At 45.4% G+C, this 25,967-nt stretch overlaps 1 protein-coding gene across 3 annotated transcripts in view; it reads right to left on the bottom strand.

Moving 5' to 3' along the window:
- The window catches only part of Ranbp10 (RAN binding protein 10), a 59,951-nt gene that overhangs the window by 14,288 nt on the left and 19,696 nt on the right, over positions 1-25,967 (bottom strand). For 2 of the 3 annotated variants that reach the window (XM_087900244.1, XM_087900245.1), the window contains exons 3-4: positions 23,351-23,403; positions 4,010-4,177 (exon numbers count right to left, since the gene is read on the bottom strand). In XM_087900244.1, coding sequence (XP_087756370.1) covers positions 4,010-4,177; positions 23,351-23,403 — 221 coding nt within the window. Of the gene's footprint in view, positions 1-4,009; positions 4,178-12,614; positions 12,751-23,350; positions 23,404-25,967 lie in introns of those variants that run through there. The other variant, XM_087900246.1, reaches the window with a different exon arrangement.

Below are 25,967 nucleotides of genomic sequence, written 5' to 3'. Positions count from 1 at the left end.
AGCACCAGAAGTCCCTCATTAAGGTGCCCTTGTAGATCTTGAAGTATCTAAGATGCTACTCACTCCCAGGCTTGGGAAGATGCTCACAGGACCTTCAAAGAAGGGGACTCCAGCTTCATCTGTTTTACTGCCATGTGACCTTTGGCAAGTTACCCCAAGTGGTCTAGCCCATCTGGAGAAAGGATAATACTAATCCTTTACCTTAAGGGGGAAAAGAAATGAGGCAGACTATGAAAGTTGCTTCATTCACCATGAGGTCTAGGTCCAAGTTGGCTACACAGTAAGAAAACTGCTACAGTCTGGACAGAGGCTGGCACACTCAGACCAGCCCAACTCTGCCTCACAATGGTACCAGGAAAGACAAGTCCTTGAAGGCTGTCAGGACAATAAGGAAAAAACTATTCTCTACTGCACTGTGGAAGGCAAGACTGCTCGCTGATGAGGTCCTGTGAGTCTCACTAAGGCTACTGTGATAATAAGATTTGTAGACCCACAGAAAGAAAGGCCAGGCAAACAGAATAGCCAGACTTGCTGATAAGAGCCCTGGGTAAACAGGTTCTGAGGACCCTGAAGCTAAGAACAAAGGACCACATGAGACAGTACAGAACCACATGAAGAAGAATCTACAAGCACACAGACCACTTATGGACCGGATATCAGTCCTCTATCTCCACTCATCTGTTGAGGAGCCAGGCCCAGTAACAGGACTGGAGAAACAGCTACAAGCCAGCTCGCTCTCAAAAATGCCCCGAATTCAGCAAGAAAGATGACACAGAGACACGAAATGATGACACAGGAGGCTTGAGTGCTATGACAAAGAAAACAGGCAGGGAGGCCAGGGGTAGAATATGTAATTCTAACCCCTGAAGTGGAGGGATTAGAGCCTGAAGCATGTTAGTGATAATAAGACAGCACAGGACATGAAAAGATTCACCAAGCATCTATCACTAAAACCTCATGAAATTTTATGATTCAGAAAATGAAAAAGACGGGACCTATTCATTTTCAATTAGGTCCCCAAAATAGACTCGTGGACCAGATGGTAAAATGTGAGCTTCAAGCTAATATACCCAATTCCCCCACCCCGCCCCCCAGTATTAGGGATGGAAGTCAGGGCCTTGACTGGGCCAATCAAGTGTTCTACCACGGACCTCTACTTTTCATTTTCAGCTCTCTTTTCATTTTTTAACTTTGAAACAGATTCTTGTTAAGATGCCCTGTTGGCCCTGAGCTTTCAAAGTCCCTGCCTCAAGAAGCCTGTGCCACCAGACGGAGCTTAACTGATTCTTTGGCTTTTCTGTATTGTTTTGCCTCATTTAGTGGTACTAAGGATTGAACTTAGATCCTAAAGAAGCTAGGCAAGTGCTCTACCACTGACCTAGATCTCCAGATCACACAACTGGCTTTTAATGGTTGCTGTCTATGTGGGAAGCTTAACTACAAAGGAACTCAAATCTTGGCCTTTTCCTCTTCTAGTATGTTAATGAGTATCTTTATTAAATGATACTTATGTATCATACTTTGGGTTAACAGAAGTTTGAAATTAACACCAAATATTAAGAAATAAACAAGACCACAGAACATTTTTTTAAAGGATAAAAAAATTAGACAATGTACTACCATATCAAGTTTAATTAAACATGTGTAATAGGTCTCTGCACAGGGTCCATGAAAAGCATTCACTAGGCCTCAGGTGCCCTGGCTCACAAAGAGTTCTAATACACATCTATAGTGCCCAAAGAAGGCACTAAACATACAGGCACTATAGGTACAGCATTGTATTCTCCAAATCTTATTTTCCACAAGAGACACCATGCTTTAAGCAAGATGTGGACAAGCTAGGGAGATGTGAAAGGCAAACAGATGAAGGGGTAAGACTGAGCCTGGCTGCAGACAGGCAGGTGAGAGGACGTGCAATGAGAGCATCTAAGAGCCCTTGAGATTCTGGCCGCAGATGAACCCAAAGTGACGAAATAGCTGGATTCAGAAAGCAGAGTAAGGAGCAAAGAACATTCTCGAGATCTTGCCAGTGGGATACCAACAACTGCACCTAGGTGATGGTCAGTCTCAGGAGAGTTCCTCCAGATGGGAACCGGAGGAGGCTCTACCTCTGAGACATGTTCTCAATCACCCATCTTCCTGCCCTTTCCTGAGTGCTCTAGGCTGTGGTGTGCAAAGAATGGCTGAAGAATGTTGGCTCTTAGTTGCTCATCCCCAGTCAACAGCAAACCTAATTCCCTTAGGGCTCTTGATTCTGACTGGCTTATCTCCTAGAAAAACCACACATGTGGAATATTCCTTGACACTGTGTAAATATTTGTCACTATGATTGACTTAATAAAGAAGCTGACTGGCCAATAGCTGAACAGGACAAGGTTAGGTGGGAGAGCCAAACTGAGAATGCTGGGAGGAAGAAGGGCAGAGTTAGAGAAGTCATGAGCAGACAGAGAGAGAAGCAAGATGGGCATGCCATACTGAGAAAAGGTACCAAGCCACATGGCAAAGCATAGATAAGAAATATGGGTTAATTTAAAGTGTAAGAGGTTAGTTAGTAATAAGCCTGAGCTATTGGCCAAGCATTTATGATTAGGACTCTAAATAGTTATTCAAGAGCAGCTGTTGGCACAAGAAAACCCCATATACACATACAGGTTGTAGGAGCAGCAACCAGCCCCTAAAGTCAGCAGAAGCAGGGCCCCAGATTCCAATCCTGAAAAGCTTGGTGGCCTGGTTAGTAAGGTGCTACTAGTTCTCTTGGGAGAAGCAGGGCATGGTCAGAGCAGAGGCCCTTGCAAGGCAGGCAAACCCAGCAGTTAGGGACCAAGTTGGGACAGTGTGGCCATTTACTAGTCAGTATCGTCCAAGTCCCTTTCTCTGAATTTTTTTCACATGTTTTAAATTTTAATTAATTCACTTTTTCTTGTTTATGTATATATTCACGTGAATAGGGGCACCCATATGCCAAGGCACATGTGTGGAAGTCATAGGTCAACCTTGAGTAGTTACATAATCCAGGCTGGCCTTTAACTCATAGAAACCATCTTGCCTCAGCTCCTGAATGCTGGGACTTCAGGTGGATGCCACATCTGGCATGTTCTTTCTCTTTCCTCCCTCAAAACCATTTTGTTTGTATGGTGCTCTTATAGTCTAGACTGGCCTAAAACCCTTTATATAGCTGAGGCTGGCCTTGAACTTCTGCTCTTCCTGCCTCCTTCCTCTAGTGCTGGTCCAGCTAAAGTTCTAACGTTAAGTTTCTATACATGTAGAGAACAGCTCCTTTCAAGGAACCCATCAGACCCGCAATTTCCCCACTGCTAAATTCCTTTACTTCACATGGTTAACATTCCACTAGTCTGGCTCCTTCCTCACCTTTCTCTTCTCCAGTGCACCACCACCCCAATGTCCTGCTGGACCTCCAGACCCACTTCTCAGCCCATCTCTAGCATTGACCTCCAGGTGCTTCCCTTTTCTCCTGGCCCCTTTTCCAGGCCATCCCTCCATTTCTCTCTGGATTTTTATTTGTAACTCCGTCAACACTGCCAGTGTTCTGTCCCTATTTGACTCCTTCCTGTTTACCTTCTGTCTGACAGCCCTCACTGCTACTTTCAGTACCCCACCATCAGAAGAGCAGGCCAAAGTCTGGGCCAGGTTATAGGCATGCAAACCCTAACCCAAACCATAACCACTGATAACTACACTTAGGGTCCTCAGACTTTTTCTCCATCAAGTACAACCGACAAGACAGGCCAGGATCATGACTAGAATGTGCTGCTCTCAGCAACCATCCTGGGCTCATCCAGTAAATGCTGCTGAAGGGACAGGTTAACAACGGGCATGCCTGTTGCCTTCCATTCACCTGAAAAGGCTCCAATGGCTGGAAGTGACTGCAGTCCCCCAGAGCTGTGCAGAGGCTCCATGATACTACTTTGACTTCAAGGCCTGCCTTTGAGCTTCTCATCAATCACAGTGGCTCCACAGCCAGACCCTCCAAGGTCTCCTATGCACCTACCAAGGCTGTGGCCATTCTTGGTGTAGAAGCAGGTGCCATTGATGAGGTTGACACAACAGCCAATCACATCCCCTGTGGTGAATGTGGGACCATAGGGCTGGCCTGTCCCCGAGGAGCAGAAGGAATGTCCATCATCGCCATGGTAACCATAGGAATGTTTGTCCCAACCTGTGGGGAAGAGAGCAGCAATAGCTTAGAGTCTGTACTTGATAGAAAACTCTGAAGGTCTCAATTATATTGCCAGGTCCCTTGTCCATCTTAGCCAGCACTCAGGAGTTTGGTCCTTCACAGAGCTGCCTATGGACATGGTCTTGCGGAACTGCACACATATTCTGACAGAGTCCACCAGATCATTACCTCTGAGGAGCTGAGGCAAGAACCAAAACCTGGAAGGGACTCATCAAAAGACAAATGCAAAACAAGAAGCCTCGTCAGGCAGTGGTGGCACATGCCTTTAATTCTTGAACTCGGGAGGCAGAGGCAAGAGGATCTCTGTGAGTTCAAGACCAGCCTGGTCTACAAGAGCAAGTTCCAGGACAGGCTCCAAAGCTACAGAGAAACCCTGTCTCGGGGAAAATAAAAAATAAAAAAGAAAGAAAACAAAGGGGGGGGGGGCGATAGGGAAAGTCTCAGTCATGAAGGAGCAGGCTAGAACTTATTAGAAAGTCTATACTGGTGGGTTGTTTTGTTTTCCAGACAGGATCTCATCAAGTCCACAATCGCCTCAGACTCACTATGTAGCTGAAGCTAGTCTTGAACTTCTGATCCTCCTACCTCCATGCCCCAAGTGCTAGGATTCCAGGAGAGTAGCAGCATACCCAGCTGTTAAAATATGTCTGTGTGTTTTGATGGCGCAGTGGTGGCGCACACCTTTAATCCCAGCATTTGGGAGGCAGAGACAAGCAAATCTCTGTGAGTTCAAGGCCAGCCTCCTCTACAGAGTAAGTTCCAGGACAGGCTCCAAAGCTACTGGAGAAACCCTGCCTTGAAAAACAAAAAAACAAATAAACAAAAAAAGTGTGTGTGTTTTAACTGGGGAGTAATTTAATCTTTTCTTTTTGATGGTACTAAGGATTGGGGATTGAACTAAGAATCTTGGGAATGCTAGGCAGGCACTTCAACATTTGGTTCTACTAATTCTTTTTTTAAAATATTTATTTATTTATTATGTATACAATAGTCTGTCTGTGTGTATGTCTGCAGACCAGAAGAGGGCACCAGACGTCATTACAGATGGTTGTGAGCCACCATGTGGTTGCCAGGAATTGAACTCAAGACCTTTGCTAGAGCAGGCAATGCTCTTAACCACTGAGCCATCTCTCCAGCCCTCTACTAATTCTTTTTTTACATTTTATTTTTATGTATTTATTTAGCCCTTTTTTTTTTTTGAGACAGGGTTTCTCTGTGTAGCCCTGGCTATTGGTTTCAAACTCACGGAGATCCACCTGTCTCTGCCTCCAGAGTGTTGTGTTTAATTTACATTTTATTTTTTTTGTTTGTTTGTTTATGTTTCTTCGAGACAGGGTTTCTCTGTGTATCTCTGGCTGTCCTGGAACTCACTCTGTAGACCAGGCTGGCCTCGAAGTCATAGAGAGCCACCTACCTCTACCTCCCTGAGTGCTGGGATTAAAGGCATGTGCATCCACCACCCAGTTAACTCACATTTTAAGACAGGATCTAAATTGCCTACATTGGCCTTAAGTTTAAGATTCCACTGTTTCAACCTCACCTGACAAAATCCTTCCTTTGTATGTTTTCTGTTTGAGTAAAGGAGATTAAATCCAAGGCCTCACCTGTGCTAAGCATACTATAATACTGACTATACTGCTGGCTCCTCAGCGGTACAAGGCATACTATATATAATACTGGCTCCTCTTCCATTTTAGCAGTACAATTCAAATTAGCTTTAACAAATGTTTTGTGTTACCACCAAGACAGTCGACTGTTGCCAAGTGTAATAGTGCATGCCTTTAATCCCAGTACTTCAGAGGCAGAAAGGCAGGTGGATCTCTGAATTCTGGGTCTGCCTGATCTATTTTAAAGAGTTCTAGGCCAGGGACTGGAGAGATGTCTTAGTGCTTAAGAGACATCTTAAGCTGCTCCAAAGGTCCTGAGTTCAATTCCCAGCAACCACATGGTTGGTGGCTCACAACCATCTGTAATGAGATCTGGTGCCCTCTTCTGGCATACAGGCATACATGTGGGCAGCACACTGTATACACAATAAATTAAGTTTAAAAAAAAAAGTTACAGGGCTGGCTACAGAGTGAAACACTGTATCAAATTACAATAAGAACTGGGAGGCTGGAGAGATGTATCAGTGGTTGAGAGAACTTGCTGCTCTTGCAGAGGATCCAGAACCCCATAAAGCAACTCAGGAAATCTGATTCTCTCTTCTGGTACTATATACACATGATACACATACACATGTAGGGAAACACTCATGTGGATAAAATGAAAATAAATAAGTTTTGTTTGGTTTTTGTTTTCTGAGACAGGGTTTCACTGTGTATCTCTGGCTATCCTGGAACTCACTCTGTAGAGCAGGCTGGCTTTGAACTCACAGAGATTCACCTGCTTCTGCCTTCCAAGATGCTGGGATTAAAGGTGTGTGCCACCACTGCCTGGCTATAAATAAGATATTTTTAAATCCCAGAATGGTATGTATTTCCTCAGGAACAGCAGGGTGGTTTGGAGATAGCTCTGAAAAATTAACAAAAGCCTACTCCTGGAAGTTTGCAAAGGGTGACGGGATGTGGAAGGAGCAGAGAAGACAGATAACATGTAAGTAAACAAGCAAACAAGAAATACCTGGTAGAGACTAGAGAGATGGCTCAGTGATTTAAGAGCACTGGCTACTTTTCCAGAGGACCTGGGTTCAATTTTCAGCACCCATATGGCAGCTGACAATCATCTCTAGCTCCAGTTCCAGGAGATTCAAAGTCTTTCTCCTGGCACTGCATGTACAGATGCCATATATTCTGGCAAACACTCACACACATGAGCAGAGTTCTACTTGCCAAGAAGATCAGAGGGAAAGACACTTTGGATGAAGGGAATATGATCAGTTCATCTGAGTAAAACAAATTCCCACAGGTAGTTAGGAAGATAGCAGCTCTCAAAGTCCCTTGCAGCCATTGTTCTAACCTCATAGAGAAAGTCAGTTTAGGAGCCTAAAGCAGGGAATAGAGACAAAAGATACAAAGAGCCCCACGGAACATCTGGGTACCTGAGATTGGGCACCTGTTTGCCCTACCAGGGATCAGTGAGCCAAGCTGGTCAGAGATAGGTTCTCTTCCTTAATGCAGTTAAGTTCTCTGACAACAGCAGCCCTATTTAAGCATCCTTTGTCCACACTACCTAACATCTGGTTCAAGTAGGAGCTTAGTGGTAGAGTCTGTCTAGCACACGTGAGGTGCCACATATAAAGATTAACAGTGAAGGTTTTTGCACTTTGGAAAGAGACCTACAGCTAGGTGGCAGACGTAACTCTGTCCAAACAAACACCTTTATTCCTCTGGTTTTCCATTCCTCATCTATGAAACAAGGCAGAGGATGCAATATCCCTAGAAGCTTGAGAATCATCTATGCTGCTAACTAAGTCCCCTTCCTACTTAGGGGACTAGTAGTCATGCCTAAGGAAGCCCCCTCCTACCCAGCACCCTTTCCTTAAGACTACTACACTCTTTCCCACTCGTGTCTAGAGCTAACAGAATGCACTCGTCCTTCTCTAGATGAGCCTGGTATAAAGTTGGGTATGTGTCTAGTAATGAGATTTGCCATTCCCACTATAAGACCACAGACATGAGGTCAGTGATAGACCGCCACGCATGCTTAGAACCCTTCTGGGTTTGATGTTCAGCACCACAAAACAAAACAAGGACTAAAGACAGCAGGACACAAAGGTCATAAGAGGTCAAGTAGGTACTACCGTATGGGTCAGGCTCTGCAGGGAATCATATCCAGTTAGCTCGGATTCAGAAAGATGGGCTGGGGCTGTGTAAATGGAGACAACACTCTAACAGAATGCCATCCAAACTCACCATCCCTCCTTCTCCTAGGAAATTAGGTATTGCTACTCTCAAAGGGAACTGATTTCATGGGCACCCCAACAGGAAAGTCAGTGTCAGGGTGCCCTGCCACATATCAGTTACTTAACCAAACGCCAATAACACAAAGGGAGGGCAAGCTCTATTCAGTCCAGAAGGCTCCACGTGTACAGTTTAGGAACCCCAGTACCACCCACTTCCCCTGACTCATCATCAAATTGGGAAGACCTAACACGTAAATACAGGGTGGCTGAGGAAGTGGCTCATTGTTTTGGCATCCCCAGACGCCATGCATGGGACATCCCAGAGGTGAGTGACTCTCCATGGGAGTGCCAGGACTCCAGCATGACTGCTCTGGGAGCCCACCCACGCCACTCCCATCCACCAGGACACATCAAGAGCTTCAGTCTCAAAGTACCAGGGAGTGGAAGACTCTACTGCCAAATCACATCATTAGTGCATTAGGTCAAAACTCTGGAAGGTGGCCTAGGCTGGGGCTGCCCACTAGGCCCAGCCCAATGCTGTCCATATAAAGAGGCCAGCCCATGCCTTACCCACAAAGCTAGCCTGAGCCTATGCCTTCAAACCAGCTATTTTCCCACATCCCACTCAACAGTGGACTTTGGGATCAGAGGACTTGATTTTATTTCAGTTGGGGTCTATGTTGCTCAAACTCACAGGTTCAAATGATCTTACTCAGCATTTCAGTCTGAATCCCAACTCTTGCACTCAGCACCTGAGTTCACTCGGCTGCATTTCTTTCAGCTATAGCATGACTGAGCATGAGGTACAAGTCACAGGAAGTACTTCTAGTAAGGTTCTTTCCTCTCACCGTGACCTTGAACACCAGCTTAGCGATCAATTACACTAGGGTGTTCTGCATTTCTAGTTCCCTTTAGCCCTGCAGTGGCAAGCCAGGGTCACCATCCACCCTCTCTTAACAAACAGCTGGAAGGGTCCACTCGCAAAAGACCCAGGCCCACTCTGTTCTTCGTTGTCCATGGCCCTTATAGAACATGCAGCATTCAAGAGCCATGCCCAGTGGCTCTCAAAATTGTACTCTCGGACCTGCTGTGGGAAGGAATGTGCTGGGCTGGATGGCCAGGGGTTTTCCCAAGCCTGAGGCTCCTAAGAAGACAGCCAAGCATCAATAGTTGGGCTGTCCCACAAGAGTAGTCAGCAGTGCTGAGACATTCCATTCAGAAGTCTGGCAGACATGCTTTCTCTATATCCCAACTATCTTAAAACCCCGACAGAACCAGTGTGCAACAGATTGACAATGGCTAATGGGAAAGCAGGAGGGTCTTTTGTTTTCATTCAGTAGATGCTGAGGTAACAGAACAAGTCCATCGCAGACAGCATTCTGCAGTCACACTACTCCCATGGCCATTAATATGAGATTTGGGAATCTTGGGCCATGGCAACTCTAAAGGTTCTGGCAGCTTCAGGCAGAAAAGGAAACAGTAACCCAAGGGCAAAATCTTCATGGTGGCTCTGGATGGAAACGATGTTAAAGAGGGAAAGAAAACACAAAACAAAACAAAATCTCTGCAAGTAGCTAATGAACCTGGGTAAGGCTCCTGGACCCTCCACTGAAAAGGGCCTGGGAGTCAATTTGAAGCCATGGGAAGGAAAGGGAAGATACAGCCAGCATCTGCCTAAAAGGGGGCTTTTTAGGACTGGATAGATGGCTCAGCAGGTAAGAGCACTGGCTGCTCTTATAGAGGACCTAGTTCAATTCCCAGCACCCACGTGGCAGCTCACATCTGTACATTCTGATACACAGTTCTGATACATTCTTCTGGCCTCCACAGACACTGCATGCACACAGTGCACAGACATTCATGCAGGCAGAATGCCCATACATATATAAACAAATATCTTTAAAAAAAAAAAAAGGAAGAAATACATCTTGTTTGTGTCATCATCCTGGTATATTCAGGAAAGACCGAAAAATGTCCAAGAGGGTCTGGCTAGGTCTAGCTTGAATGGCATTTGTCTCACCTGGCTGAGTTATTTTTCTACATCCAGAGTCCCTAGGGAAAGCTGGGTTTGTCAGACCACGAACTATGTTAAGGAAAAGGGATGGCACTGTTCTGCACGATGGGGGTGTGTGGGCTCAACTCCCAGGACTAATGTCTCTCTAGGGTTGAATCTGGCTTCTGCTCATTCTTTCAAATCTCTGGGGAAAGCTAATGGATGGGTGAAGCCTGACCTTGCGCACACCCCCAAACCCTAAGAGGTGCAGGCAAAATATGAACTAAAGGGTTCCTCAAAGGTGGCCCAGACACCACTGACTTTTGACCCAGATCTCTATACAGAGTGCCAGTTGTGAGGGTTGGAGCAGCAACTGATCCCTACTCTGCTCTAGCCTGATGTGGCCCTAGTCTCATCAGAGCACACTCGAGACTCTCTGCTTTCAAACGTTAACAAACTCAAATTTTAGACCTGTCAATATCAATAGATACCTTATCTTAAGGGTCAAACTTGCCCTGAGAAAATACAGCATCTTTTTTTTTTTTTTGAGATGGAATCTTGTTTTGTTGTCCATGCTGATCTTAAACTCCTGGCCTCAAGTGATCCTCCTGCCTTGGCCTCCTAAGTAGCTGGAACTACAGTCTATTCTGTATTCAGCTTGAAAAATACACTTGTTGTTTAGACAGTTTCTCACTCTGTAGTACAAGTCTAGAACTCAAAGAGATCCTCCTGCTTTAGCTTCCCAAGTGCTTTTACAGGCATGAACCAACACACTGAAAAACAGTCTAAGTCTGTTTACGGAACAGAATGCTACAACGAGCCCCAGTGCCTAGTAATAAGAATTTCCAGGTCTAACTGAGCAGCCCAACGTTCTGTCAAACACACAGGTCCTGTGGGTGATGGCAGTAGCCCTTGGAAAAGGAGCTCACCCAGGTCATGGGGCCAAGGGCACTGCCAGACTTGAGCATAACCGCAGGGAAATGAGAAATGGAGGCTCTCACCTGAACCATGCTCCTCCCTTGGGGACCACACACCACCACATGAACCACCAGGATTTCTAACCAGTACCCCGCCTCTAGTATCCAACGGCCCAAACACCTGTATTCTGAACTGCTCTGTACCCCTGTTGCCAAGCTCCAAGGCTTCTGGCATCTACATCACTCCCATTCAGGATACTTTCCAAGGACATCTCAGAGAGAGGAGAGACATAAAAAAGGCAACGACGGGTCAGGCAGTACCAGGCTTTTAAGCCCCAACCTCTTTTCTTATAGCACTGGTCCTAGGCAGCTGCTCAGTGGTTCAGAAAATTTCCTAACTGATCCCTTTTACAGGTAGAACAGAACTACTGGGTAACAACCCATTAGCTTCTTCTCCAGCAGGCTCAGCTAGGCACTGGCTTGGGAGGCATGGACAGGACTGCAATACTAACTGGAAGTATGACTCCCAGGTCCTGTGCTCAGGGAGTCTGCTGCAGTGAGGAGGAAGGACACCCAAAATCTTAGTGAGGCCCTGATGCTCAACTCATCCAGGTGGAGAGAAGCACAGTTTTCCCTCCCAGGGGCTTGAGCACCACATGGCAAACCCTTATGAAGCACTAGTTCCTGAGAAGAAAGATGTTCCAGAGAGACAATGGCTGAACAAAAGACCTGGTGGGTCTTGTCAGCTAACAAACAACAAGGTCCCAGCTTACATGAAGTAGAAAAGAATAATTCCTGTTTGGCAGGTACACACAAGCAGCATTTCCAGACTATTAGAAACCCACCCACAGCAATACCTAGAATGTCAGCTGTGTCCCACCACCAGCTACTGGTATTTACTTCAGATACTTTCCACTGTTTGAGCTGAACCCTTAGGAAGGTAGAGAGGAAGGATATTGAACATCCTGTTATTTACTCTCCCTCTCACGTGAGCCTGGCACAGACCCTCCTAAGCGTGTGCAGATGTGACAGAGGAGTTATTTGCAGAATGTGGCCCAGCCAGACGAGACAGCTCTCCTAAGGGGATACCCTGCTGACAGCTGGCGCACAGCAGGCTTGGGAGAAAAGGTGCTCAGTTACTTTCCACCATTCACAGACAAAGCAGACTGCTCCAGCCTGTGCCCTCCCCCATCTCAGTCCCCAGCCCAGGCCTGGACAACAGCTGCCCCAGAAGATATACTCCCAATCCCTAACCATCATCCTTCCAGATATTCCTTTCCAACAATTAAGGAAAACAGATCTCAGTGGGTCTGAATTCTCTTCTGTGGGGTTGTAGCAATCAAAGTAATGTATGCAACACCATGAGAACAGCCATCCTACTACAGGAAAGGCAAATCGGACAATGCCAGAAACCCAGCTCTTTGCAGATGGGCCTCCTTTCAACACAGCATGTTTCCCTGGCTCCATCTGAGGCACAGGGCACAGAAGCAACATCTGTCTGTCCCCCAACTCTCAAAACACCCATGCATGGACGAGGCCCAAACCCCTGCTCTCCATCCACACAATCCTGCCTTCTTCATCCAGCTTCCCCAGTCTAGGGATCCCTGCCCTTTCCTGCTAATTCTCCAGAGCACGGGTGGGGCAGCAGGCGGTTACACTCACCTGTCAGTACACCATTCAGTCTTGCCTCTGAGTCATTTCACCCAGGGTTCTGACATTCTTATTTTGGAGCCACACCTGTTCCCTGGTTTCACAGGTAAGGAAACTAAAGAACACCTTGTAAGAGATAACAAAACTTCCACATCTTCCAACAGAAACTTCTGACAGTGCAAACTAAGACACTCCCAAAGCTCTCAAGAAAGTGAGCAGCAGAGCCTCATGAGGGAGGGAGGTGTTCCTGCTATCATCAGTGAGTCCCACAGGGCCATCTCTCTGCCCCAACAGCCTGGAAGGCGAAGATGCTCCACTGAGCCAGTAACCTACAAAAACACACTAGAAGCATCAACATCCTGACTATGGTCTCAGCGGTCCACACTACTATTCCTGTTAGGACAGTCTACTCTCCAGTACAGAAAACAAGCACTCGAGGGGAAAGTGCAGTTTCCTTTTTTTGTTTTTTCCTTGAGACAGGGTCTCTCTATTATGCAGTCCTGGCTGTTCTGGAACTCACTATGTAGATCAGGGTGCCTTGAGCTCACAGAGATCCACCTGCATCTATCTCCCAAATGCTGGGATTAAATGCATGGGCCACTATGCCCTGCTTCGGAAAGTACAGTTTCAATGAAAGCTAACTCCAACCTATATGCAGATACAGGAGAATTTTAAATGCACAGTTGCTCCCTTTTTTCCATATAGAGAAAATTTACCTTTTCCAACAAAAGCTGTACTTCTGCTCCTTTTTGAGAGATATTTTGAGATCCTATCTTAGACCCTCCCTGCAAAAGAATTAATCTTTAATCCTTATTACCACCACCCTAGATATTTATAAGCTAATATATCCCTCCCATTTTATAAATGGAGAAGCTAACTAACCAAGCAATTAAGTAATCATTCTAGGTAACAAAGTTGCAAGAATGCAAAAGCAGACAATGTGGCTTCCCAGCCCATGGCCTTAGTCACTGGGCCATACAGTTTCACAAGTCAACCATACAACCCTCAAGATTTTCCAGGCCGACAAGATGTCTCAGCAGGTAAAGGTGCTTGCCGTCAAACCTGGTAAGTTGAGTTCAATCCCCAAAACTCGAAGGGTAGAAGAGAACTGACCACTGCAAGCTGTCCTATGGCCTCCATGCACCACACATTCGTGCCTTCACATACACAAACGAACACACATAATCAATTACTAATGTAAGATGTGCTTTCCTACAAGACCAAATGTGAGCCAGCTTTCAGTTCAGTGACTCTGAGCTCTGTAAGTGCAAGGAGGAAGAACTTGGTCACAATCAATGCCACAGGGCTTAAGGCATTGGGGGTAGGCGGAGCTCCAAACCAAGGCTCATTCAAGCTGAAGGCTCTCGGGGCCCTTCAGGCCCTGAAGGCCCTGATGCAAAACTGGTTCCAAAACCACAGGTAACTTACTGACATTCATCTTGTTGAGGCAAAGCACAGCAAAGAACAAGAATAATTTCAAACCAAAGCCATTATCAAGGCCCTCTATGCACTCTGTATGAGTCATGATTAAAAAATGCATTTCACAGGCAGGCTGTGGTGGCACACACCTTTGATTCCAGCACTCATGAGGCAGAGGCAGGTGGATCTCTGTGAACCCAAAGCCAGATTGTCTACATAACAAGTTCCAGGATAGCCAGGGCTACACAGTGAGAGACTTTGTCCAAGTCCTACGGAGCCCACAACCTAATTAAGGACATGATAAATGTTGAGTCACACAAGGCATGGTGATAAGTGTCATCAGGGAGACGGGCAGAGCTGAAGGGACCAAGCAAGACTGAACTAGGGTCAAGAGGAAAGGCATTCCCAAGGCAAGCTCAATCAGCGTCTGCCACTGGCGGATGTGGGACGTTGGCAGCATGTCTGAGGTGCACCACAGCCATGGGGCTGTGCAGTATGTGCAGGGGGCAGAAATATTTGAAGAAGCAGAGGAAGAAACAGTCCTCTCAGCAGTAGGAGCAGTCAGGGGCACAGAGGTGAAGAAACAAGAAAGAAGGCCATGGACGAAGAAAGGAGAGAACAGAAAGCAGCAGAAGCACGGGATGAGATCAGCAGAGACCCCACAGGCTACTCTAGGAGCAGAGCACAGAGCGCTAGGAGTCACGGGCTGTCACAGAGCAAGAAGCACATGGGGACCTGGTCCTTGCAAGAAAACTTCCATTTAGAGAAAGTAGGTTCACTTTCTGCCCAGCCTGAAGAAAAGAACCAAGCTTTCTATGGGATGATTTACTTTAAAATGGAGTGGAATCAGCGCAGTGATCTGGATTCTCTAGGTTAGGGGTCCCCTGGCTGCCCTCACACTGCCCTTTCGGGGCCTGGCCAAGCTCAACCAACCACTCCCAGGCCACAGGACTCCTCTTAAGGAAGACCAATACTGCTGCCACCACCTCTCCAGGACCTTTACTCAGCTTCTGTACATTGCTAAGACAGTAGATCCTGGGGACCAGAGAAATAGGAGTCCAGGGTTGAGAAGGAAAGAAGAAAGTGCATTCTGTCAGGCTTGTACCGGATCTGGATGGTTTCACTCACTAGATCAGGACCACACAAAAATGATGTCCATCCACACCTGCAATATTCCTTCCTCACAAGCATTTGTTACAAGGCTCAGAGAGGCAGTATTAGGAGCCGAGGACCATGTATTTCTCTACAGTAGCAACAGCAGGGAAGATCAGGCCTCGGCTCCTTAGTTAACATCGTCTCTCTGACTGACTTTGACAAGAGCTGCTTGACAAGAGCCGCTCTTAGCCTATTTCTAATGTAACTGAGATTCTGCATGAAAACAGCCATTTTTTAATTAATAAAAGCATCTTTGTTTTTTTTAAATTTTCTGGGGAGTGGTGGCACACACCTTTAATCCCAGTACTTGCAAGGCAAAGGCAGAGGAGTTCAAGGCCAGTCTGATCTACAGCATGAGCTACAAGACAGCCAGCGCTACACAGAGAAACCCTTGACTGATTAATAAATAATAGTAAATAAAGGCAGGTGGATTTCTGTGAGTTCAAGGCCAGCCTGGTCTACAGATTGAGTTCTAGGATGGCCAGGGGTGTTATGCAGAGAAATTCTGTCTCAAACACACACACACACACACACACACACACACACACACTAATAAATAATAATAAATAAAATTTGAGACAGCACTCACATAGCACAGGCTGCCTCAAAACTCATTACATAGCCAAGATAATTGAATTTCTGCTTCATCTGGCCTCTAACTCCCAGAGTGTTGGGGTTATAGGTATGCATCACCAAAGCCCATGGGCTTCTGCAGTGCTGGGGATCAAATGTTTTGCATGCTGGGCAAACACTCTACCAACTGAGCTACATCCCCATGCTTAGTGAAAGATTTCTGAAAGCAATAGTCAGCAACTCTCTGGAGACAGCCTAACAGCTTGCAGGCCAACCATCTAAAACACTAAGTCTTGCTCAGTTACTTCTCAAGGAACTAGTCAGTCATTCCATCTTCTCCTTATCAATCTTGTCCAGGTCACTTCATGACGTTCTGGCCACTGAGACAGGTTTGTCTCTTCATACCTGTCCTTCTAAGCTGTACTATGGTTTCCTCAAAACACCCAAGACAATCCATATTCCTTATTGGACCATGTCAACCATACAGCCCAGTCCCATTGACCTTACCCGTTCCCTCATGACTCAGCTCTTGAATCCTCCATCAGGATCTTTATCCTACCTAGAACGTTCTTCCCCATCTGATCTTCCCTCCCCATTTATCACCACTCCTGGCCTGACTCTCCCTCATTTCTTCATCTTCAGCCTTAATGGCTGCCTCAGAAAGGTCTGACCCTAGCGCACTTTCACCACACTCTAGCGGGCTCTTCAAGGGACCACAGTGTAAAGTGCCCATGCGCAGTTCTTCTTCTTATTATTATGTATATAATACAGTGTTCTGCCTCCATGTATGACTGCAGGCCAGAAGAGGGCACCAGGTCTCATTGTAGATGGTTGTGAGCCACCATGTGGTTGCTGGGAATTGAACTCAGGTCCTCTGGAAGAACAGTCAGCATCTTTAACCTCTGAGCCATCTCTCCAGCCCCCTTGTGGAGTTCTTGACTACACGTTTCTTCCTACTGGGCAGATTTCCCAGCGGGGAGGCTGTGCCTGTTTACCTCTGGACTAGACTCAGTACCTGTCACAGAGCGCCTGCACAGCACACTGTTAGGGCCTCACGTTATAAAGAATGAGATGTCCCCTGTAAAGCACCCAGCACAGAGAGCACCTAAAACACAAGGATTCCAGAGCACAGTGCCTGGGGCCACGAAAGAATCTCTGTTCCCTTGTTCTCTGGCCCCATCACAGCTGCTCCCACACCAGAGAACAGCTTTCCAAGCTGCCCATGGAAAAAGAGACCTGTCTGGTGATAGTTCACCCAGAAGCTCCACAGCACAAGGAGCTAGGGTAGCTATTATTCACATCCAGAGCCTGCTCTAGAGTAGACAGACCTGTGAAGGGATGATGGGACCTGCCCTGACAAGTTTCCCTGCAACACTGGAAAGGCTAGCCCGCAGGGGCTAAGCCCAGGGCCTCCTTGGCCCAGGATCAAGGGTGATCCTTTTCATTCCAGTGGCCTCTTTCAGGATGAGAGAGTATTGCCTGCCACCACTTCTAAATGCTGAAGCAGCAGCCTGACACTGGACCCCTCCCAGCAATTTCAGGCAAGCTGCCAGGACATAAGAAGGGAGGGCACTCCACTCCCACAGCCAGCCAGAGGGCTCGGTGCATCTCTCACGTTACAGTTCTGGTCTAAAACAGGGCTTCACTTACATATCCCAAGCTGATAGAGAACAGGCTGGCTTCGAACTCAGAGATCCACCCACCTCTGCTGGGATAAGTTCAGGAGCCATCAGGCCTGGCTATTTGTTTTTCATCTGAAGAACATTTCACTTTCTAGCCTAATCTGGCTGAGAACTCACTAGCCTCCTGCTTCAGGTTCCTGACAGATGTGTGCCAGCACATACAGTCCTGGATGAGTTCTTCTACTTTGTTGAGACTCCCAACAGGTACCTGGATATCCATGGCTCCCCAGAAAAGAGTGACTAAGCCCCACTTCCTAGTCCTCCCTCTGTATTGAGCATAATCCATACACCCATCTCCAGGTGACCTGCAAACAAAAGGCCTTCACCACACACTGGAACAAATCCCGCACTCACAAACCCAACATGCTTTGATTTCTCACCCAAACAGCCCTCAAAACAAAACAAAATGTTTTCTCTAAGACTTATAAACTCCTAAGTTTTGTTGTTGTTGTTTGTTTTGTTTTGTGTGTATGCTGTACTGGAAGAGGGATGCATGCACTTGTCAATGTGCGACACCTGCATGCAGGTGAATACATGCACAGCAGCAGTGGGCAGAGCTCAACCCTGAAGTCTTTCCTCAGTCACTCATCTTTTCTATCCCGCTGAACCCTAAGTTCACTGACTCAGCTAGCTTGGCTAGTCTATGCACTTCAGGGATTTGCCTGTTCTCTCTCTCTCTCTCTCTCTCTCTCTCTCTCTCTCTCTCTCTCACACTCACACACACACACACACACACACACACACACACACCACAGCACTGGGGTTACATATGTCTGCTACCACACCCGTTTTTTGTGTGGGTTCTGAAGATGCAAACTCAGATCGTCAAGCTTGTGCAGCAGACACTTTACCAACTGAGTCACATCCCCAGCCACAGCCACAGCCCAACTAAGCTTTTTTTTCTTCTATTTTCTTCTGGTTTTTAGTTTTTCAAGATAAAGATTCTCTGTGTAGCCCTAGCTGTCTTGAAACTAGCTCTTGTAGACCAGGCTGGCCTCAAACTCACAGAGATCTGCCTGCCTCTGCCTTCCAAGTGCTGGGATTAAAGGTGTGTGCTACCACCACCCAATATAGTTATTTTCCTAAACTTGAAAACAGGAAATAATCTATATAGGTTAAGTGGTATACGAGAAGCAGTAGAGAGTTAGCAAGTGCAAGATCCTGGGTTCAATTCCCATCACCACCCTCAAAAAGAAAAAGTAATCTTCATATACAGCCATCAAAATAAGGACCTCTCCCAATGACCTAGCAGGAGTTTTTTCAACCAAACTAGATACATTCTGTTATCTCAGTATACACACATTTAAAACATAACTGCATACTTTTGGGGATGGGCAGTACTGGGGACCAAACCCACAATCTCATTACTGAGCTACATCTTCAGGTTCCATTCCACTTAGGACTAAATGCTTCTGGTTACTATCTTAGGGGAGAAAAGAGTCTTTATGTAAACTATAATCTACCACTTGTTACAGTTCCCTGACCAGCCGAATTTCCTAAAGTTCTTACTGCCCAAGAGCCCCAGCTTCAATTCCTCTGGTTCTCCTTCCTCTACACAGAGTTAGGGTGAATTAGTTGGCTAACATCTTGCCTATACAAAGCAATTCTGTAGCCTCCCTTCCTGCTTATGAAGAAGAAAGGAAAAGGTGAAGGAGACCACCATCACCATGCCCTTGGCAAGAATACAAACCCTTCCCACAACTGGCCAGTTCTGATTATCCCCCAGGGAACCATGCACCCCATCAGAAAACATATATTTACTCACAGCCATAGGCATTCCTATGCCATTGTTCAGATCCACCTGGAAAAATCCTCAATATCGGCCAAACAAACCACTGAGAAGCAGTATTCACAACCTCTACCACTGTCTCTCCCCTCATTAAACAATCCTGCACCAGTTGGAGGGTGGTGGCACATGCCTTTAATTCCAACACTCGGAGGCAGAGGCAGGGGGACCTCTGTGAGTTCAAGGTCAGCCTGGTTCATAGAGTGAGTTCCAGAACAGCCAGGGTGGTTACACAGAGAAACCCTGTCTTAGGAGAGGGAGAGAGAGAGAGAGAGAGAGAGAGAGAGAGAGAGAGAGAATGAAGAAAGAGAGAGAGAGAAACAAACAAAATATGACCAACCACTAAGCAAACTTGAATAGTCTGGCTAAGACACCATTAGTTCCTGTTGGGCATGGAAACACATACCTATCATCCCAGGACTCAGAGAACTCAAGAGGCAAAAGTCTAGTTTGAAACCAGCTTGGGATACATAGTGAGACCATATTTTAGAACAAAACAAAAACAGCAATAACAATAATTACAATAAATTAAAAAGAGAGAGAGAGATGTATGCCATTTCTGGTTTGGAAGACTTAATTTTCAGTGAAATTAAGGTTTCCTATGCTAACACATGGATTTTGTATATGCATTACAATTTTTTTTAAAGATTTATTTATTATGTATACAACACTCTGCCTCCATGTATGCCTGCAGGCCAGAAGAGGGCGCCAGATCTCATTACAGATGGTTGTGAGCCATCATGTGGTTGCTGGGAATTGAACTCAGGTCCTCTGGAAGAACAGTCAATGCTCTTAACCACTGAGCCATTTCTCCAGCCCTACAAATTTAAAATGTCAATATGGTGAGGCGGTCGTGGTGCATGCTTTTAATCCAAGTGGCAGGTGGATCTCTGAGTTCGAGACTAATCTGGTCTACAGAGCTAGTTCCAGGACAGCCAAGGCTACACAGAGAAACCCTGTCTCGAAAAATCACCAAAAAAGGAGAAAAAAAAAAAGAGAAAGAGAGAGAGAGAGAGAGAGAGAGAAGAAGAAGAAGAAGAAGAAGAAGAAGAAGAAGAAGAAGAAGAAGAAGAAGAAGAAGAAGAAGAAGAAGGAAAAAGAAAAAATGTCAGTATAGCATTTTGGAACAGTTAATTAAAATGTTGTTTGTTGAGCTTGCTAGTTCCAAATTGGCCTAGCCCAAAATGGGGTGTGGTAGTACAGGATCATAATGGCGGTGTACTCGGAGACAGGAGAATCAGAGTTCAAGATCACTCAGCTATATAGAGAGTTGAGGCTAACTTGGTATACATGAGACTCTGCTTTCCTATCCCCTGCATCGCAAAAAAAGGTCTATTCTAGACAAATATAAAAACTCTGACATCTTTACAATGCTAAAATATTAACACCCCTCCCTAAACAACACTAGAAGAAATAACAAGCAGTTTGCACAAAGATGTTTCTAAGACTGGTCAAAACAGCAAACCCTGCTGAGTAGATAGCTCAGTGGGAGAGCATTTGCCTAGCACAGGCAAGGTCCTAGGTTCAATACCCCAGGAGAATAAAATTTTTAATTTAAAGAAAAATATCCAGGCATTGTGTGGTAAGCCTGTAATCCCAGCAGAGAGGAATGATGGAAGACTGAGTTCAAGGCCAGCCTGAGCTACATAGGGAGATCATGTCTCAAAACAGACCCCTTCCCATGAACACGTATTTCCAATAGGCAGAAAGGTTTGTAGTTATGACATATGCAAACAAATTGGCTTCACTGGGTCCACTAATGGTGAACAAACACCGAACATGACCATCAAGTATATATGTACACTCTCATCTCAAAAGGGATATTTGAGTGGGGTGTGGCTGCATATGCCTTGAATACCAGCACCTGGGAGACAGAGATGGGTGGACCTCTATGTGTTTGAGGCTAGCTTGTCTACCTACAAGACAGCCAGAAAAACATAATAGAGGGACCCTGTCTCAAGAAAAAAAAAAAACCTAAGCTAGGAGATGGTCATGCACACCTTGCAGCTGGAAGACAGAGAAAGGCGGATCTCTGTGAGTTTGACGCCAGCCTGCTCTAGAGTGAGTTCCAGGATAGCCAACGCTATTCAAAGAAACCCTGTCTTGGGAAAAAAAATTAAACAAGTAAATATTCATAAAGCTTTCTTTGAGTCTATTTGGATAAATGGGCACTGGCCTACAGACACAGAAGCTCAACAGGTGGCTAGCAGGCCAGAAGATATATTATCTCTCAAACATCTCATCTAAAGGTAATAACAAAGTCTCAAAATTTGGACCCAGCCAAAGTCATTACCAGTCCCCTCCCATCAGTCACACATCCAAACAACCCAATTAGTCTTCAGGGGTCTCTTGGAAATCAAAAACAGTTGGCAGGAAGGCTTGAGTTGCTACCATACCCACCCTACCTCCCTACCAAAATACCTACAAGGAGTTTTGGATCTAACTGTTAAATAAATGATGACGTTTTCAGTTTTAAAGAACATATATTCAACACACCCACACATACAGAGCAATCTCAGAGAAGTTGAAAGCACACTCTTGTATTCTAACCTTCCAAACGCAGCAGTAAACTGAACAACGATAGACCAATCCACTGTCATTCCTGTGAAGAAACCCCCCACTCTATCCATATACTGCCCTATGCTAGATCTGTCCAGTCAGTCAGCTAGTTCTGCATCCTAGGCAAGTCAGGGGTTTCCATCCTTCCCAAGAAGCCCTACCTAGAATCAATCTGATTATTTCCAGCCAAGGAATTATCAGGCAGAGTTCAGATATGGCAGGGAACAACCAAGATAGCAATCAGAGTGCAAGTTAGGGCAAGGGCAAGCAGGGCATGGTGGTGCCCACCTATGATGCCAACACTTGGGAAGCTGAGGCAGGAAAAATCTCAAATTCGAGGCTAGCTTGAGCTATACAAGACTCTGTCTCCAATAACAAAATATCTTTTTTCCACTACCAGAACAGTACAAAAGTTCAAAGATCACACTGAAAGCAAGAAACCGATCTGTGTAAGACCTAAAAAGTTAGACTACACCTAAGTTACAGATTCTGATGAATAAAAAAAAAAAGTTTGCTTTTCACCACATTAAAGCAAAAAGACAAAAAGAGAAAAGCCAAATTCCTGAAAATTAGTTGAATTCAGAGCAAGTCTAGATTGCATTTGAAATCAGTCTGTTGTCAACAACTCTGTGGTGACGATCTGTGGTGACGATCGGAGTTGTTAGGAAAGGGCACTGAAGTGCGCGCCCTCTTTAGAAAAGCCAGCTGTCTTCCGTGGCACCAGCACAAGGAATCCAAGGCAAAACCACCAGGACACTGCTTGCCTCTGTGATGGTATCAGGGCAGCTCATGTCACGCCACCTCTGCCACTTAAGGCAAACATCAGCTGGAAGCTCTTAGGGTAGGCTCTGTCTCCACAGCCGTGCCCCGGCAGGGCAGGACGAGAAATGAATGGCAGGGCAGAAAACAGCTGGAAGCATGTGAGACTGGTAGAGGAGGACCAGATGCAGACCTAGGACACTTCACTAATATGAAGCTGCTGTGGACTCACAGCTACAAATTCAAATATCTTAATCACACCTCTTATTTATTCAGAATTCACCTCAACCAGGTTCCACGTGGGAAACCACTTAAAGACTTTGATCTTTAACGTGGTGAAGTAACAAGCAACGAAGGAGCCAGGCTTGGCAGTACATGCCTCCTGGCACATGCCTGAGTCCCAGGCTGGCAACAGCCAATGGGAATGAGGGTTACTGAGGCGTAGCCCCAAGGGGATTAAGGTCAGGTCACTTCATTTAACAGTAAACAGTCCAAATTCCATGAGGGACAACACTTGTCAATATTTTTCAAGATTTTTATTTTTAATTATGTGTGATTGTGTATGTCTTGAGTGTGGATTCGGGGGGTCCGAGGAAGCAGTTGTGAGCAACCTGACATGGGTGCTGAAGACTGAACTCAAGTCCTCTGGAAAAGCAGGAAGCACTCTTAGCTGCCAGACTGCCTCCGCAGCCTCCATCAATCTCAATGGCACCCAATGGCTGGCCATCCTGCAAACAGGACCCTCCCCAGTCTTTCAGCCACTCTAACAGAGCAGGACAGAGAGCAGAATAATGTTTCCTTAAACAGTGACTCACCAGGTAGTCTGTTCATGTTGACGCCTTGAGCTGAGAGTCCAATTCCCATGTACCTTAAAAAAGCAAATAGGGAACTAATGAAAACAAAGTGGAACACATATGTATGAAGAGGCCATCATGATACTCATTATTTTATATGCTACCTAAAATTAATTTATCTCCCTTCTCAAACAGTTCTTAGTAGAAGACAAAAATGAGAAAAGCAATAGCTGTAGACTTTTTCAATACACTAATGGTTCTCAGAGAACCTTCATCTTTTGATTTATCTAAGTACAAACTTTTGCTTTTCGATTTATTTATTTATTTATTTATTTATTTGAAACAGGGTCTCTCTGTGTAGCTATGGATGTCCTGGAACTCATTATGAGATCAGGCTGGCCTTGAACTCACAGAGATCTGCCTGCCTCTGCATTCTGAGTGCTGGGATTTAAAGTGAGTTCAACTACCACATCCAACTAACCTTTTTATTTCCAATGGAAGCATCTTAATATCTTTGCCACTAAAAAGAGGACCACTAAGATTACTCATCAGGCAAAGGCACTTGCCACTAAACTGAAACCTGAATTCCATCTCTAGGACTCATACAACGAAAAGAAAATACTGACCCTCAAATGTCTCTCTCTGACTTCCAGATATGTCTGTGATATATGTGTGCACACGCAAACACACAAAATAAACACAGATGATTTTAAATTTTCCTTTAAAAGAAAATAAGGGATAGCCAGGCGGTGATGGTGCACACCTTTAATCCCAGCACTAGAGACAGGGGCAGGCGGATCTCTGTGAGTTCGAGGCCAGCCTGGTCTATATGAGCTAGATCCAGGATAGGCTCCAAAGCTACAGAGAAACCCTGTCTCGAAAAACAAAAACAAAAAAAAAAAAAAACAAAAAAGAAAATAAGGGATAGTGTGTGTAACCATGACTAACTGCTAAAGTGAACTAAAAAATGGCCTCCAATCCTCTGGCTTTCTAATTCCAACTAGGGCAGGAAAGCCAACTCCTTAAAAGTACCTATGAACTAGGGAATGAATGGCAGCGTAATACAAGGTCAAGCTTCATCATTAGCAAGGAGCAGTATACTGAAAAAGTACAGCCAGGCAGAATCTACTCTCTTGATCATCAGGAAACCCAACACAGTTTCCTCTCAGGACCCTCAAAACATATACACATTACCCTTCCCTTTGTATTTGTGGCTAGCCTCCTAGACCACACACAGCAGGGAGGTGTTGAAGTTTGAACTTCCAAAACCAAACCATCCCCCATACACACACACACACACACACACACACACACACACACACACACACTTGTTCCACCCCAGGTACCTAAGTAAGGTATGCAAGGCAAGGTGGGGCCCTTCCTGTGGCAATTTCCAAAGAAGTCTTAGTAGCACTCATAAGAAGAGGTAAGCCAAAAAAGGAAATCTCTTTTTCAGTCTAAGTGTTTGTGGTATAGAAGGAAACGGGTAACTCAAGAACTTAAAAATAAAAGAATCAAGCCCTCTGTGGCTGGAGAGATGGCTGGGACTGGAGAGATGGCTCAGTGGTTAAGAGTACTGACTGTACTTCCAAAGGACCAGGGTTCAATTCCCGGCACCGGCACCCACATGGTAGCTCACAACTTCTGTAACCCCAGTTCCACGGGATCTAACACAGATCACACAAATTCACATTCAGGCAAATTACCAATACACATAAAATAAATAAATAAATCTTAAGAAGAAAAAATATCAAGCCATAATTTCTTTTCTCCTTGAGACAGAGTTTCTTTGTGTAACAGCACTGGCTGTCCTGGAACTAGCTCTGTAGACCAGGCTGACCTCAAACTCACAAAGATCCACCTGTCTCTGCCTCTCAGGTGCTGGGATTAAAGGCACGCGCCACCACCATCCAACCAAATCATCATCTTTTAAGAGTAAAAGAAAAGAGTAGAAGCCAAACATAAAACACCTGATTCAGAGCACATAAAACCATTACAACAGGCAGCTGAGGTGCTTGAAATACTTAAAACATCCAAAACACCATCCAAAGAGGCTAAGGTGTAACTTTACAATTGACTAACAATGGCAATGTATTTAATACCATTGAATTGTACATTTTAAACGGTTAAAATGGCAAATACTATGCTAAGTGAATTTTACCATAATGAAAAAAGTTTTACTCAATAGTGATGGTGCATGCCTTTAATCCCAACACTCAGGAGACAGAGACAGGCAGATCTCTGTGAGTTCAAGGCCAGCCTGATCTACAGAGTGAATTCTAGGACAGGCTGCAAAGCTACACAGAGAAAAAAAAACACCAAAAAAAAAAAAAGAGTTTCTATTGGCGTGTGTGTAGTAGTATGTACATGTGTGTGTGGAAGCCAGAGTTTACCATCAGGAGTCTTCCTTAATGGTCTCGTTTTTTTAAGACAGTCTTCCACTGACCCTGGAGCTCACTAGTTCAGCTTTATGGCTGGTTTGTAAGCCACAGAATCTTCCTGTCTTCAGCTTCCCAGTTCTGAGATTACAGGTGTGCACTGCTGGGCCCAGATTTTTGTGTGGCTATTAGAGATCCAAACTCAAGTCCTTGTGCTTGTACAGAAGGCATTCTTACCAACTGGGCCATCATCCCACTCC

Source organism: Myodes glareolus, chromosome 22 (assembly GCF_982192425.1).
Source record: "Myodes glareolus chromosome 22, mMyoGla1.1, whole genome shotgun sequence".
Classification (NCBI taxonomy): Eukaryota; Metazoa; Chordata; class Mammalia; order Rodentia; family Cricetidae; genus Myodes; species Myodes glareolus.
Note: the sequence above shows the minus strand (reverse complement) of the source record. Positions and strands in the feature narration are given on the sequence as shown.